We start from the raw sequence: 16,716 nt of genomic DNA, 5'->3' as shown, positions 1-16,716 counted from the left end.
AGTTACACTGTGTTTTAACCCTCTCATCTTTGCATCCTGGTGGCCTGGCAGCACATACTGTACTGTACTTGTGATGTTGTGGGTTTGAATCCGCCTCTTCATTTGCATATGAGAAGTGGATTATGGGTAAAAATTACAACTAAGACGTGAAGACTTCCAGCTAAAGGAAGCACATGCAGCGTTTTGAAATCAATAAATCACATTAATCACATACCACATTAAATTTGAGATAATGTAAGATAATTAGCATCATAATGACTATCACCAAGAATACTGTCAGCCTCTACCAGCCTCCTATATTTTACATTGTGTGACAATGATCAGATTTAGTGGGAAATGCTGGTTTACTTTATGGCACAAAGGGAGACTGCTTAACAGTTTTACTTAGCAAGTAATACACAACTTTATTACAGTTCCATAATTCCAGTTGCATTGTTTCAACTTATCTTATGAATGCATATTGGCAGTTATCAAGACCTGTTATCAGCTTTTATCCCTGGTCTTGCTCTTCAAAACAAAGTGCTTTTTAACACTTAACATTTTCACAATAATACAACTTTCATTAGAAACTGCTAAATAAAGAACGGACATGATCTGTAGCAAATGATTTCCCCCAATTCTGTGATGTAGTTTGGTAGCGTCCAGGTATAGGAGAGTGAGGTGTCTCACCCCGAGTGACCTAAATTTGCCTCTAGAAGAGCACCAAAAATCTATTTTGACCTGTACAGGTACAGGTGCTACAAGACAACTGGCATACTGAAGCTTTGGACACAAGTAGAACACTCAATTCTAAAAGAAAGCAGAGGATCCGAGGTTTCTGATGGTATCAAAAATGTCATGCATGCCAACAAGGAAATGTGGTTCACAAGGCTGGAGTTGTCATCCCAAAAATTCTGAGGATATATATTATTTCCGGGCCTTTTCATATTCGATGACTTATGGGTTTTCATGAGCTTCAGGAGCCTGTAAGTCCATTAAGTCCTATTAAATAGTCCTATTGAGATTTCACATCTCTCTTTCAAGGGAGACCAAGAGAGCAGCCGAGACAAACATAAACAGTTTCAGAAGTATGACCCATTAGAACAAGTACTTTTGGCAGGTCTTTTAGCCCAGGGTTGGGGTAAGTTGAGCATAAGGACGGGACAAGTTGAGCCCTATGGGTGTAAAATGTTACAGAATGGAGAGACAGACAATCTGTCTCTCCATTCTGTCTGTTCTGAGAACTGTAACTAATGTTTACTGCAACATAACATGGTAATAATTTCTCTCATTTTCAAACGGATAATGCAAGACTTGGCTCAACACGTTGTGCGGTGTGGGTGAGTGTGTACGTGTTTGTCTGTCGGATCCTATTCATAGCACATCTCTTTGTCGATTTTCTCACTATATCTCTCCAGTGTCATGCTGTCTATCTTCTGTTCCCTTTGCCACTGATCGACTACTTTGGCTGCTCTTATCAGATCCTCCAAAGACGCCGAACCCCTGTTTGTTTTATGTCTTTAGTCTCGTAGCATAATATCTGCTCTGTCATATTACAAAACACCACTTGAGCGCATACATGTGTTTAAATGAATTGTATTTTCATAATGTAAATGTAATTACATGGGGATAAGCTGAGCCATTGGCACATTTTACCCCACATCCACCATTTTGACAAAACTGCTTCACACAACAACTCATGCGCACAGTTATACTAAGTTTATGATCTAAGTCTTAAACTAATATATACAAAAGCCTCAAATGTATTTACGTCCATGACATCTTCACCTTGTTGAAATCACCTGACAGCAACAATGGCCTTTTTGAACTGGCTCTCTTATCATTTTCTCCATGTGCTCTCCTCCATCACAGATTTGTCGGTGTATTACTCAGATGAGAAAGAGAATTTAAAAATGTTCGCTCTGTGTGTTTTGCAGCTTAAGGTGCTGAGAGAGCATCAGGTTAATATTCACTGGTTAGCGTCGGCACTGAGAAACCTCATAAATATGTCCTCAGGTTGCCTGCTCACTGTCAGTTTTAACGCTCTGCCCACGCATACACCCACACACATGAATAAGGTACAGACACACACAAACACACACACACACACACACACACACACACTTGTGCACGCAGGTCTGCACACTAACGCACAAACTCTCGCACACATCCACACACTTGTGTAAATGTTCGCAGATACATACGTGCACGCAACGCACACACGCGTATGCAAATACACACACACACAGACACTTAAAAACATTTGTGTACACATTTACACACACAGACACACAAATTCGCGCACACACACACACACACACAAACACGCGCTACCTAGCCAACCTAGCAGAGGATCTCAGCAGGCAGTGCCGACAGGCTGTGCCAAAATAGCGTCTTACACTCGGTAACCCCAGCCATCATATCAACAACTGAATCAGAGCAGATAGGCAGTCTGGCTCGGTGGGTGTTCAGCTAAACAAATCAAGAATGGTTAAATAAACACCCAATGAAAAGGGAGTGTCCTTGCTTTTCACAAAACAGGCTTATGTGTCTTCGGGAAACCTCTGTTCTGCACAGATGAATAAAATCGAGGACGGCAGAATAAACAGACAAATGAAAAAGGAGCGTCCTTGCCGTTCAGAGAATACAGTTTGAGAAGAAATGGTTGTAAAGTACTTCTCAGAAATGTTTGTCCATTTCAGTGACCCGCTGAAATTATTAAGGATGGCGAGAGAAACAGTGCAGGGATAAAATGGTCTGAAGGACTGCACTGCGGTCTACTGTATAAAATATTGTATAAAGTGGCTTGCTTGCAAATCTCAGAAAACCTAGGGAACAGTGGCTGAATATATTTTCAATATTGAAAAAAAAAATGCTTGACTGAGCTTATGCCATCAATGTGTTCTCTATGGTTCAAGTTTCTGTCCACAGATCAAGCAAACCTCCAGTAATTCAAGTACGTCTTAATACAATGGGATGGTGTTTTTAATATATTTTTGCCCAAGGCCTGTTTGGCTGAGTGCTGCAGTTGCCTAGGATGTTACTGTTTGATTGAGTTCTGACTATGATGGAAACTGTATGTTGATAGAAAAGCTGCATCGTATTATATCAGCAATCATTGATTAGATACAGCAGCAACGTCTATTAAACTATGGGCTGGGGCCCAAAACGGATTGCAGACATGTTTCTGGTTTGTGTCAGCCTGACAGTGAAACTGGTACTGTAGACTCGGGGGTCCAGAGCTAGATTAAAACATACTTCATTTGTTCTACAGCCTGAAAAGCTTTAGTAATGATGTCACATGAAGACCTTGTATCTCTTTTATGTTTAAGGAATAAAGAAAAAATATGTTCAGTGAGACAACCCTACATTTTCATACAAAAGAATGGGTCCTGAAAGGGTTTAATTTGCCCTTAGCAGTGTTCATTTTCACACATTTGAGTAACATGTCCTTGAATTTAGTCAGATTGTAGCCATACTGATTCAGTTTAGTCAACTGCTCATTAACTAAAATGGAATATGAGTTTAGTTAACAAAAATAGCATCATAATTGATGAAAATACATCTAATGCTGCAGCTCTTCAACTGTGGATTGCTCTACCACTGCATTAATGTGGATTATATTTGCAGCATTTACTCATTTCCCAATTTATATGTTGATCCTGGAGCTGCACACATCTGGCACATGAACAATGTCTGTGTATGTTAATGCATGTCTGTGAATTGACAGTAATAATCCATGCCTCCAATGATAAGCATGTATTTCCGTATGCTACTCAGCAACAGTAAATGCATGTGTGCAATTCTTTTGATGTATTTCTGTATATTTGTATTTATCTATTCTTCTTTTCACAAAACAAAATAAAACAGCCCGCTAATTACGGTGTAACTAGCTTGTAATTATGGGGTACTAATAAAATAACAATGCTGTAGTTACAGGGTAACAAAACAAGAAGTCCAGGAATTAAGTGGTAACAATTTTGTAATTATGAGAGATTTATAAGGTAGTTATGGTGTAACTATTTTTGTAATTACTGCACACTTAAAAAATAATTACAGGGTACAATAACATAAGTAGGGGGGACAAAACAAATGTTATCGGTGCTTGTTCCCTGTAGTTATGGAGTAAGTATTTAGACCCTAAATTGTTTTATAAGGATTATGAAGGTTTTTATTTTACATTTTCTATTATAAAATTGACATATTTGATATTTGATCTCAACATACTGTATATTACATTCAATAAAGCTCTTTTATGTTAGCTGTTATTGTGTGTTCAAGTTCCATATTTTTTGTGTATGCTATATTGTTACAGAAATGTCACCAAACAGACTTTCTGCTAAACTGTATTTAATGTGGAGCATGTGTTTTTGTTTGTTGTTGTTGTTTTTTTGTTTTTTTTACAGAAAACAAGTAGTATATTAAAAGCAAAATGGACTCTCAGTGAAAAAACAGCCACATTTAGAATAAATATTGACTATATTGTTAGTAATAGAGGTATAGAAAATGTTAATGGCCAACATATATTTACTAATTCCATTACACTTTCACTGCTTCAGGCTACAGGTTACCCGTAACTGCAGGAATAAAGGTGTGTTTTGAAGAAATGCACAAAGACACTATAACAGTAGTGTGCAAATAAATGTATTGAACTAAAATGATTCAGTTGTTCAATAGTGTAAAGTGGATAGGAAGATGACAGGAGTTCAGAAGTGGCCTGCAGGTGAGAGGGCAGTCAAGCAGGACTTTGGCTCATCTGCTTCTGTCTGGCAGGTCTGTTGGAGCGGCGTCTCTGCTGTTGCAGCCATGTTGTCTGCAGATTTCTTGTTCTTCCTCCGGAATATGTGAGATAGCCAAGAAAAGAAGCCACGCTTCTTCTTTGGTTTTGTCGACAGGCTGTCTTTGGCACTGGAACTCTGAGGTCCTGCAGGTTCAACCAGCTGGACGGGTGGGAGTGTTTTTTCCAGGGTCAGACCGGACAGATCCTTGGTGTCCTTTCCAGTTTCAACCACAAGGCTTGGTGGAGCTTTGACCTCAACCTGGATGGCTGGAGCCTGGGACTCCTGAAGCAGGTCGGTTGATCCTTCCTTAAGCAGGTGAATCAGGGTGTTTTCAGCAAGAGAGACGGGGAGAACCTCCTCTGAGGTGGAGATATTGTCAGGTCCAGCAGAGAGGACAGTGACTTTTGTTCCCTCACAACATTCAGGTTGATGCAGGACGGGGACAGAGCTTTCAGCAGCGACCTCAGTCTGTGCACAAGAGTCGACCGTTTCCCTCTTGATAAAAGGACATTGCTCGTCCTCCTTCTCCAAGTCCTGGAGGAACAGCATCAGTTTAGAATCATCTTTAACGATTGGCTCCCATTCATCAAGATGATCTTGAGTAGGGGCATGGTGTGCAGCGCAGGCAGCCATAAATGTAGAACTCATTGTTGAGGAAGCAGAGATGTGCTTTTCACCAAGTTCCTCCTCCTCCAGGAGGACTGAGAGGAACTGCATCATGTGAGAGTCAGTGCTGCTGACAACAGGTTCCCATTTGTCAAGCTGGTCCAGAGTCGGCCCATGCTGTGGGGAACAGTCAACTACAAATCTAGAGAGATATGATGAAGCGTAGAGGAGCTCCTCACCAAATCCCTCCTTCTCCAAGTCAAAGTGGGATTTGACCAGTGGCTCCCACTCATCCAGGCAGCCCAGAGTGGATCCACAGGGTGAGCAGCAGTCAGCCACAAATCCAGATGTGTCACATGGAGGGGCATAGAGGTATCTCTTTCCAACTGCCTCCAGGTGGTAGTCATCGTCAAAACCATTGTGGGGGGGGGGGGGGGGGGGGGGCTGAAGCACCCTCAATCTCTCAATGAGTTTGATGTCATCAGTCACTGGAGCCTCAACAAGGCGGAGCAGGTTGGATTGAGCCTCAACATGCTGAGCTGGGTGGATGGATGCTCCAGCATTACCTAACACTGTGTCTTCAGTCATGAGAGGAGACTCTTTCTCTGTAGGAGGTTCAGCAAAATCCTCTGTACTAATCTTTTCCTGCTACATAATAAAACTATATATATGTGGCTTACCAAGATGGGAATCACTCTCCATGGTTTCCTTTCTAAAAGGTAGATGTTGTTGTTGATGTTTCTCCAAATGAATGCAACGTGAGTTTTCTGTCTCAATGTGCAGGTGAACACCGATCAGAGATGAAACTGAGTCTGAGTCTGTGTTCAGGACAATCGCTTCTTTATGACACTGACATTCTAAATTCTATGAACTGCTGCATTCTGTCCAGCTGCATTATGATTCATCAGATGAAGCTCAGGCCCCAAACTTTGATTACAGAGATGTCTCACTTTGTACATGGTTTATAAACTACACATGATTAAAAAACACATAACTGAATATTTGGAATTTGTATTTAGATACCATATTTTGTATGCAGAAAACATCTATTTAATTGCTAATTCCTATTGCAATTTAACTGTTTAAGCCACAAGTTAGCTCACTACTACCTGCTACTGTTACTACTATATATTACTATTACCTATTACCTGGTATCATATCTGAGGGGACACTTTAAGAAAAAAAAAGAAAAGTTATTCATCTTCAATTCAGCTTTTCAGGTGTAGAATTTATTTTTTTCCAGAACAACCTGCATCAACCCATGTAGTTGTAGCACTTTATAATGGCCTTTTCCAGTGCATGAACCTTAAAGCACTGATAACATTTGTTTAGTCCCTCCTAATTACGTTATTGTACCCTGTAATTATTTTTTAAGTATGCAGTAATTACTTATAAATCTCTCATAATTACAAAATTGTTACCCCTTAATTCCTGGACTTCCTGTTTTGTTAACTTGAAACTACAGCATTGTTATTTTATTAGTACCCCATAATTACAAACTAGTTACACCATAATTAGAGGGCTGTAAAATAAAGCGTTACCCAAAATAACAACAAAATAATTTTGTCATGGTGCTAAATTTCTACTCATTATGGCCACCTGACTGAATTAAATGGTCATCATTGAGCATTTTCGTCACTAATTTCAGGACATAACGGCCCTGGTGCAGAGTCTGAAATAAGCACACAGCAAATGCCAAATACTAGTGAAATTTGTCTTTGAAAATGAGAAAATAGGTATATTTCTATGAAAAATGTATATTCATTACTTTGGCAAGCAATTTTTTTTGTATTTTTTTTTTTTCGTCATGAAACCTCAGTACAAACAACGGCATATCAACGTTCAGTTCAAATGGACAAAAAACAGAAAAAAAACCCAAAGTCAAGTGTGAGACAGCTGTGTGCAGAGCAGTGAAGCTGCAGCAGTGCAGCAGAGTCGCTGCAGCTGGATGGAAGGTTGGCTGCTATCTGAGGAATCAGAGGAATTTGGGGAGTGGAGATTGAACCATTAATGTGAAGGCTGCCAGACAATGACAGCATCCTAACCACAGCTATTGACTAGACCCAGCTGAACCACACACACACACACACACACACACACACACACACACACACACACATAGAGGGACAGGCACGAATACACAGTCACATACACATACAAACAGAGGAACACACGCACACACACAGTCACAGATGCATACATACACATACATATACATGGAGATACACTCCCACCCACACACAGTCACAGTCACATTTGTACACATAGATACACACACACACACACACACACACAGATGATGTGCCTATTTAGGTCAGTGTAAACGTGGGCTGGGTGGATGTCTGACTGACTAGTAAATAGGCTGGATGGGAGTAAATAAAGGAGACAAAATCAGACAGCAGGCAGCCAGGCGCAGGGAGGCTAGGTAAACACACACACACACACATACACCGACACACACATAGACTATACATGTATACACTCAGACAAGAGTGCACGGAGGCAAACACACACACTTTTCTCATCACAAAACCCGAAATATTATGGAATAAATATATATATATATACACATACTGACACACACACACACACACACACACAAACACATAGACACACAAGAAGAACTGAGGCTGGGTTGGATGACTCACTGTGTCTGTCTGACTTGTGTGTTGAAACACACACACACACACACACACACACATGCACACACACCACGTCTTGTTTCAAACCTTGTAATTATAAGGAATAAATATGAATGCACATATGCGTACATTCACGGACACACGCACGCAACGATGTCACGAATCTTGTAATTATGTGGGACGAGCAGAAATACACACACATGCAGGCACAAATGGAAAGACACGCACACGCAAACACACTTGCATTCGCGGACACGCAATTATCTTGTCATACATCTTGCAATTATGTGGAACAAATATGAGCACACAACTTGCACACATGCTCACATACACCCACACCCACACACACACACACACAGGTCCTGACCACTAGCCGATATCAGTAATATCAGTACTTTCTGCCTGTTATTTCATGGAGTTCACTCTGGGGATGTGAATCTCCTTCTTTAGACTCAATAAGAATTGCAATATGTAGTTAACCATTCAATACAGGAAATATATGTTTGAGAAGGTCAATGATTCACAAGGACTGCATTCATTTTTTATTTGATCTGATACGGTCTCACATGATATAATTCAAGGCAAACTTCCATGAACAGTTATGTAGAGTTTACTTGTTACGGCAAATGATGTTGGCAGTCTTGTATTTATGCTCCACAGGTTTAGAGGCCATCCACACTTTTATCACATCTTGTTTGGACTACTGCGACTCTCTACTCCTGCCTTAGTTAAAAGTCACGCTCACAAATCCAGCTCATTCACAATGTAGCGCCCAGGGTTGTACAGACAATGTACAGCTAGACAGACAGACAGACAGACAGATGGATAGATAGATAGAGAGATAGAGAGATAGACAGACAGACAGACAGATCTATCCTGAGCACACTGAGAGAAATTCCTGACAACCTAGTTGACACGGAAATAAACCGTTGAATCCTGAATAGACGAGCTCGATAGATAATATTCCGATGACAGCCTGACAGACAGACAGACAGACAGATAGTACGACACCCGTCCACACATCCATTCTGTGTGAGCCCTCCGCCCTCAGCCCCAGCCCACGGGCAGGGAGAGGGGCAGGAGGTCCTCCACTAATAACCCCGGGCTGTCAGTCACTTTATGGATGAACTTCAGCAAGGGCTCCGCATTAGCACAGCTCAATATGGATTGACTGTGGTGGGAGACCACACTGTGAGAGAGAGGGAGAGGGAGGGAGGAGAGAAGGGAGAAATACAGAGGGAGAGAGATGGAGGTGGGCAGAAAAAGGTGACGGCGAAGGGAGAGGAAGGGCAAGAGTGAGAAATTGAGGGAGAGAAAACAGAAAGGGAGAAGACGGGGAGAATGGGAAAGGAGATATAGTGGGATTGAGAGTGACTTTGCAGTGTCGTCTCTTTCTCTATTGACTTGGTGTACTAGCCTACTAAAGGTATATGATATGTTATGATGGTTCGTTGTTCAACTGTTACTGTATGGTAGTGCTGGTTGCTGTTGTCCCACATGATGAAATCAGGGGTGGAGACTATGGATCAGGCTTCTTCCATTCGTTTCTTCGTCTGTCTGTCTGTCTGTCTGTCTGTCTGTCTTATACAATATCGCAGACACCACTGATCAGATTTTGACAAAACCTAGGGGAAGGATGCATCTCACCACTATGTTTTGGCATTGCACTGAAGAACAGCACCCTCTTTCCATTTTGTGCCATAAAGCAATCCAGCAGATTTTCTGTGAAATTTAACCCAGTGGCACACAATGTAAAATGAAATGCAGAGGCGAGCTTGAGACATAATGGAGGAAGAGGAGGACAATGGCAAATACATGGGTTTATGTTTGTTCTTGTACATATATGGAGGGAGGAGGAGGAGGGTGTGGAGGATGTGGGGGGAGGAGAACAGGGAGTTGGGAGAGGAGTATAAGGAAGAGAGAAAGGAGGAGGAGGAGGAGGAGGAGGAGGAGGGGGGGGAGCAAAGGAGAAGGAGGCCACACAAAGAAAAGACTCACGAAGAGAGTAGGAAATTAATACGGATGAGAACAAAAAGAAAGAAAGAATGAAAAAAATAACAAATGAGAGAAGGAAGGTTAAGAGGAGCGAGGGCAAAGGAAGGAATGCAAAAAGTGAGGAGAGAAATGAACAGAAGATGGGAGGGAAGGATGGGAGCAACGGGGGGTAAGAACAAAGGAAGGGTGGAAGGAAGGAAATAAAGAAAGAGGGCATGGGGAAAGGACAGAGGGAAGAAATGGGGGAGGGAAGGATGGGACGAAAGAAGGAAGGAGGGTGAAAAGGGAAGGGAAAAGAGCGAAAGAAGTAAAGAGTGATGGTTTCCGGTATCTGCAAGAAGAAAATGTGAGGGAAGGATTGGAGGAAGGAATGGCGGAAAGCAGGAAGAAAGGGCTGAAAGAAGGAAACAGGGAAGGATGGGAGGTGGGAACAAAGAAAGAAGGAAGGAAATAAAGAATGAGGCAAGGACGGTGCGGCAGGAATGAAAAAAGAAAGACAGGGAAAAAGGGAAAAGAGAGCGGTGGAAGTAAAGAGAGTTGTTTTCCAGTGTTTGGAACGTGGCCTTGGTCTGCGGCGGCCTCAGCAGCTACTGTATATGCAGGAACCCGTCTGCCTATGTCTGAATGTTGGTGCGTTTGTTTACTACCGCTCAATGACTTGGTTCCCCCCCTCCAGCCCTCAGGGCATCAGTGGAGACTGACCAGAACTAACCCAGACACACACACACACACACACACACAGCTGATGTTATTATATAATTCATGTGCTTGGAGAAGTTAGAGTAGACTACGCTATGGAGCGTTTTCTCGATATCTGCAGCAGTTAACCACGCTAACAATAACAGCAGGATGCATCCACACATTCACTGATATGTGTGTGTGTGTGTGTGTGTGTGTCTTGCCTTGACATTAATGTGCATTAATCGAAACCTCATGTTAACCATGCAGCGCACACACTGCATGTCTGCTCCACTATGTTGTATTCTCAATTTAATTAATTCACAGTCTGTCAGTCTGTCTCTCTCTAAGTCAGTAGGCCAAACTGTCGGTGACTCTGTCAGTTAGTCAGAAAGGTTTGCTATAGGCCCTCAGAGTGGGATGTCTGTCTCTGAGCTTCCATCTTGGCTGGAATAAAGATCGTGTAAACTGCTGCAGTGTGTGCTTTTGGTTGTTTAAGTGAACGAGCTAGCTTCAGCTGAAAGTCAAATTGTTCTGACAAATCAGCGTTGAGTGGAGGAGGAACGTTCCTATGTGCACACTGGCTAACTCCTAACTCGAAACTCTTAGCAATCAAAAAGAAAATGGCAGAATGTGAAAGACGTTGGAGCAGCTTAAAACTCTGTATTGCAAGGCCATGTGAGAGAATACTGTTGAAAATGTCATCAGTCACCGCCATGGATACATCGTCTCAGCTGTTTTCCATATGACTGACAACACGTGAAGAAGAAGACTAGACTGTCATCCTGCAGTAAAACCACTAGTGCACTCATACTGAGTGTTCTCATACTGAGGTTGATGCAGGGCTGCATGATTACAGCTAAAATGATAATCCTGATTATTTTGGTACTGTGATCATGATTATGAATCATGATGATTTGAGGAACAAAATCATTTTACTGCAATATTTGCATGTTGCACAAACATCTTGACGATTTTCTACTACAGCAATCTTTCTAAATGAAATGTTTCAATGTCACTGATATGCCAATCCTCTATGATTATCAATTGTGGAATCTAAAATTGTGATGTACAATTACACACAATTCATTGTGAAGCATTAACAGGCACTGACGTTTTCACATATTACAAATAGGGTGTGTGGTTACGTATTTAATATAATATTAATAACTGGTTTGCAGATGACAGTTATGAGGAAAGGAGGTTATTCCTCGGAACAGTCACACTTTATTTGGATAGTCTAATGCTGATACTCAACTTCCTATCAAGTGACTATCATGTGTCACTAAAAATTCTAGTGAAATTCACTGGAAGAAAGAGTTACACACACCCTCCTCCCTTCTGCCATTAGAAGGAACTGTCTCAGCTTCCACACAGTGCTGCAGTGACACTGAGTATCATGTTTCTGGAACAGATGTTTTATATTAGCTTTTGGTTTAGTTTAGTTTACTTGTAAAAATGTAAAAAAAAAAATGTATATAATGAAAATGTTTCATTCCAAAAGTAAAAGAGGAAAAAAATAAAGAGGGAAAAAAAGGAAGACTGCAAACAGCCACAGGTGAACTGGGCAGAGAAACCAAATGACAATAAAACTCAAAATGCAAAAGAATGGTGCAAAAACAACAAAATGCATAAATAACAGGTAAGGGAAATAAAATTGCCCTGATGCAGGAAAAATGAGAGTGCGATACTAAAAAATGGATGGACAGAGTGTGTGTGTGTGTGTGTGTGTGTGTGTGTGTGTGTGTGCGTGCGTGCGTGTGTGCCTGTGTGTGCGCGTGCGTACGTGCGTGCAAAAAGGCAGACAAAGAAGAGAGTGTGTGTGTATGACTCAATACTCTATTTCACTGTAATCCATTGTGGGAGTTAATTCTGGTATGATTGTTGCTCTGCTCTATTTAATTAAACATAGAGGCTATCATTCTTTTAATTGTGTCTGCTTCTTCATACTTGGACAAGCGTCAATGCTCTTCAATACACACAATTCAATGTGCTTGTTGAATTGATAGTGGGTTGTACTCATTGTCAGTGCACACGACTGGATTTAGTCTCCAAAATCCTGCGGCACACTGTGACCCCACTAACCCATCATGGCTGTGACAAGGGTTCTTGAACTTCTTCACGCTAAAAATAAGTGGATTTAGTCTCACCCTCTGACCTAGTCAACAGATCGCAGGTCTCTTGACCCACTGCTTAACCAATGCTGTTTTCTACTTTGTTTCAGTGGCTGCTATGGTGGACATACAAGCTGCCCAGCAGAGAGAGAGGTGGGCCTCCTCTGTATCCCTGAATATAACCTCAATTACAACAATGATAATTACTTAGAGTGAGCGATTATGTTTTAATGAGAAACTGTTAAGCTCAATTCTACGGAGCCTAGTATTGTGGGCAGCATAGAGCCTATTATTTCCATTGAGGAATGGATTTCTCTCTGCAGCGCCGTGAACTTTTCACCTCGAAGTCTATGACCGGGCTGATTCCTTCATACATGTAAATACACACAGAGAAACAAACATAGATGCATATATATACATGCATGCATAGGCATGTCCAATGTATTTATGTATGTGAGTTATTTTTTAGTGTACCTACTTTCCCTCAGCCTGCCTCGTCTACTTCTCCTTCAGGTAGTGATTTCCTACATTTCCCAGAATGCCTCGCTGTATGTGTTCGCTGTATACGTATAGGTGGAGCAAGCGATAGCAATAGCGCAGCGACTTTTCCCCACTCAAGAAAACGTGGCACATGATCTCTGCCTACCTTTGAAGGCATTTGTGGCCGGTAAGTCAGTTTCCTGCATACTGCTCCTTCCAGCGCTCTGCCAGCTGCTGCCGATGCCACGATGGATGCCAACCGACCAACCTTAACCGGTCCGAGCCACGCCCGCTGGGGGAGGGGAGGGTGGCCGAGAGGAGGGGGTGGCGCCAGCCAGTCTCACTGCCATCTTTCTTCATCAACAGTCCATGTGCGGGAGTGAGGGGCTGCTGTCATACACTGCAGGAGCCGGACTGTTCCTCCTCTGCTCAGCGACGGGTTGGCGAGGCCGCTCTAGTTAGCTAACTGAACGGTTAACTGGTTGAGTGACTAGGGAGCCGACTGGTTAACTGGTCTGCCTGACGGGTTGGCTGCCTCCTGACAGTTTGATATAGCCAGTGTTGCTACTGCAGAATTCCCAAAACTAGGCGGAGCAAAGTGTCGGCGAAGAGGAAGAGGATGAGGAGCAGGAAGGAGGAAGGGAGGAGATGGGAGGGTGGAGGGGGTTTTTCTTGGGATCGAGCCACTGAGTTGGGGTCGGGGTCGGGGTAGAGGTGGAGGGGTGAAGGTTTAGGAGGTCGCAGTGCGGGAGCGTATGAGGGGGAAAGGCTATCCTCCCAGCAACAGGCCCGCAGCCATGGCCAGTAGCCTGAATGTCTCTCTATCCGTCTAAATCTGTGTCTCCTCTCTCAGCCTGCCTGTCTGGCTGCAGATGAGCGTGCCAGCCTCTCCTCTGCCTGTCTATGTGTAGGTGAGCTTTATCTGTCTGTCTGTCTCGGTCTTCCCCTCAGTCGGGTTCACTCCTCAGAATCTAATCAACATGTCGCTGGCTTGTTCTCTCTCTTTTTTTCCCCCCCCGTCTTCTCCTTCTTCTCTTATGCCTTTTGTCCCGTCGCTGCAGTCCCGAGCTCAGCACGAGGCGCTGAGGCCCTCTCACACCGGCACAGCAGCTACAGAGGAGAGAGAAAAACAACCAAGGGAGAAATTCAGTGAATAAAAGCATAAACTCATTCAAAGTAAAGAAAAAAAAAAAAAAAAAACACAAACAGGCGAGATGGATGTACCCATGCAAAACACAGGCGGTCGGACCACTGGCCTGCAATGACCAGATGAGAAAAGAATGAAAAAAAACAAAAAAACACCCATCCACCCACGTCCGCCCACACAAACACCTACTCGCTCTCTCTCTCTTTCTCTCTCACACACACACACACACACACACAGAGGACGACCCGCAGTGTGTCTCAGCCGAGTTTGGATAGCGGGTGGGTGGCTGGCTGGCTGGCATGGCCCCCTTTAGTTCCTCTCACCCACTAGGTTCTTACATGAAAGGGAAAAGTTTTTCTGAAAGCCAAGCGCCGCCTGTGACCCTATTTCACAGAGCAGGAGAGAGATAGAGCCACATGTCAGCGTGCCACTTTGAAGTCTGCCTGATAAACAGGGCTGGAGGAGGCTACGGCTGAGGAAACAACAAAACTTTATTTACATTTCAAAAGCGCCAAGTGCCGCATTTTTTGTGTCTGGGAAAGGAATGAAATCCAAAAAAAAAAGAGGAGGGGGAGGAGGAGGAGGAGAAGGAGGAGGGAGGGGGGGGGGGGATTTTACTCTTTTTGGTAAAAGAGTAACAATAACATAGTCTAACACTTTTTGTTGTTGTTGAGAAACTACAACTTAAAATGAGGGTGTAGGAGAGAGAGATCACACAGGAGGAGGAACTATGAGAGACGCAGAGGAGGAAGACCTACGATAAAATAAAGGGAAGAAAGAAGAGAGATAACCCACAGGAAGAAATAACTGGCAAATAAAGACGCATAAAAAAAGAGAAAACCAACAGAAAGGAGGAAGAAAAAAAGATGTGAGGAGAAATATCAGAGAGAGGAAGGGGGGCAGGGTGGGGGGTGGGGGGGGGGTAAAAGGAAGGCGTCGATGTAGACAGAAATCAAACTTAAGGAGGAAGAACTATGTTTAAAAAAAGGTTCAAGAGGAGAAATGACATGGAGTGAGAGAAGGGAAGGGAGGAATTCGTTGGTGCAAACGCAGACAGACGGTAAACAAACACACACCCTGTCTGAGGTTTGGAAAGGCTCGACAGATCTCAGCTAGCTGGGCCACGGCGAAGTCTTATCTTAGCTCACTTTGCCTGTTCTTATCTAGCCTTATCGCAGCGGGGAAACACACAGCAGCCTGTGCCTTGACAAATGGAAAAGTAAAGGCACGCACTTGGCTACCTTGACATAAATAGATACTGACTTTGTTATGTGCCTTCCTTATGATTAATCATTTTGTCTGATCCTGACTATGCTGAGTTTGCCTCCAGTTAGCTGTGGTGTGGGTTAACCCTGCCACCTTGATGTCTAACTATTTTTGCGTTATTAGGTAGTCTGCAGTACAAAATAACAAGATAAGAGCCATCCTCAAAACAATGATATTGCAAAATTCATGGTATGTAGCTCAACCCACTCAGCCACCAAGACACCTCATGCCAAACATTGTACAGCTAAACCAAGATTGTGCAGTGTTCAGTATTCCTGTTTTTTGTTTTCTTTTAAAGCTGGGTCATGACCCAAAGTTAGATCTCATAATGAATTAAACGGATTGAAATTATTCTGGAGAAGCTGTATCATTGTATCATACTGTTTCTCAAAGGTACCAAGGAATGTTTTTCTCAATTATCGTACGCTGTGCAGCACTGCCTGGGAAACAGTTTGAACACCACAGACAGCAGAGCACTACCAATTCAGCACAGGACACACTATTGGCTGCAATCAGGCACTCTGGCTATATGGAGCCCAGCCAATCAAAGAGCTCCTTGTTAGATCCATCCAAAACCTTTCACCCATTTCAACACATCAGCTGCCCTCTTTTCTAATTAGAAACCAGAGGAGAGGAGAGGAGAGGAGAGGGGAGGAGAGGAGAGGAGAGGAGAGGAGGCTGCCACGCTGGACTAATTGATTATAGAGCTAGAACAGAATTATCACAGATTAATCCTGTGTTTGATATTGAGAGGAGCGGGCTGTGTCCATGCATGTGTGCGCAAAATTCACTGAGATGTGTGTGTGTGTGTGTGTGTGAGCAGTAGACTGGTAATCTTCAATTTATCCCTGTTGAGGCCAATGGAGTCCACTGCTTCACAGGCTGAAAGATGATGCAGCGATCTGATACCACAGCCCTCTATCTTCAAAGAGTCACAACATTAACTTTCTGGAAGTATTTGTACTTCCTGGGATTGACCTATGCTGCTGAGCAGTATCAGAAGAAACTCTGTATTTGGTGCTTGTGAA

General features: G+C 42.9%; 1 protein-coding gene across 1 annotated transcript in view; it reads right to left on the bottom strand.

Annotated features, from left to right (window-relative positions):
- LOC139921705 (low-density lipoprotein receptor class A domain-containing protein 4) overlaps positions 1–16,716 on the bottom strand; it is a 164,795-nt gene that overhangs the window by 93,723 nt on the left and 54,356 nt on the right. Inside the window, exon 2 of the mRNA XM_071912008.2 lies at positions 13,442–14,385. Coding sequence (XP_071768109.1) covers positions 13,442–13,481 — 40 coding nt within the window. The 5' untranslated portion in view covers positions 13,482–14,385. The remainder of the gene's footprint in view (positions 1–13,441; positions 14,386–16,716) is intronic.

Source organism: Centroberyx gerrardi, chromosome 12, assembly GCF_048128805.1.
Source record: "Centroberyx gerrardi isolate f3 chromosome 12, fCenGer3.hap1.cur.20231027, whole genome shotgun sequence".
Lineage (NCBI taxonomy): Eukaryota > Metazoa > Chordata > Actinopteri > Beryciformes > Berycidae > Centroberyx > Centroberyx gerrardi.
Note: the sequence above shows the minus strand (reverse complement) of the source record. Positions and strands in the feature narration are given on the sequence as shown.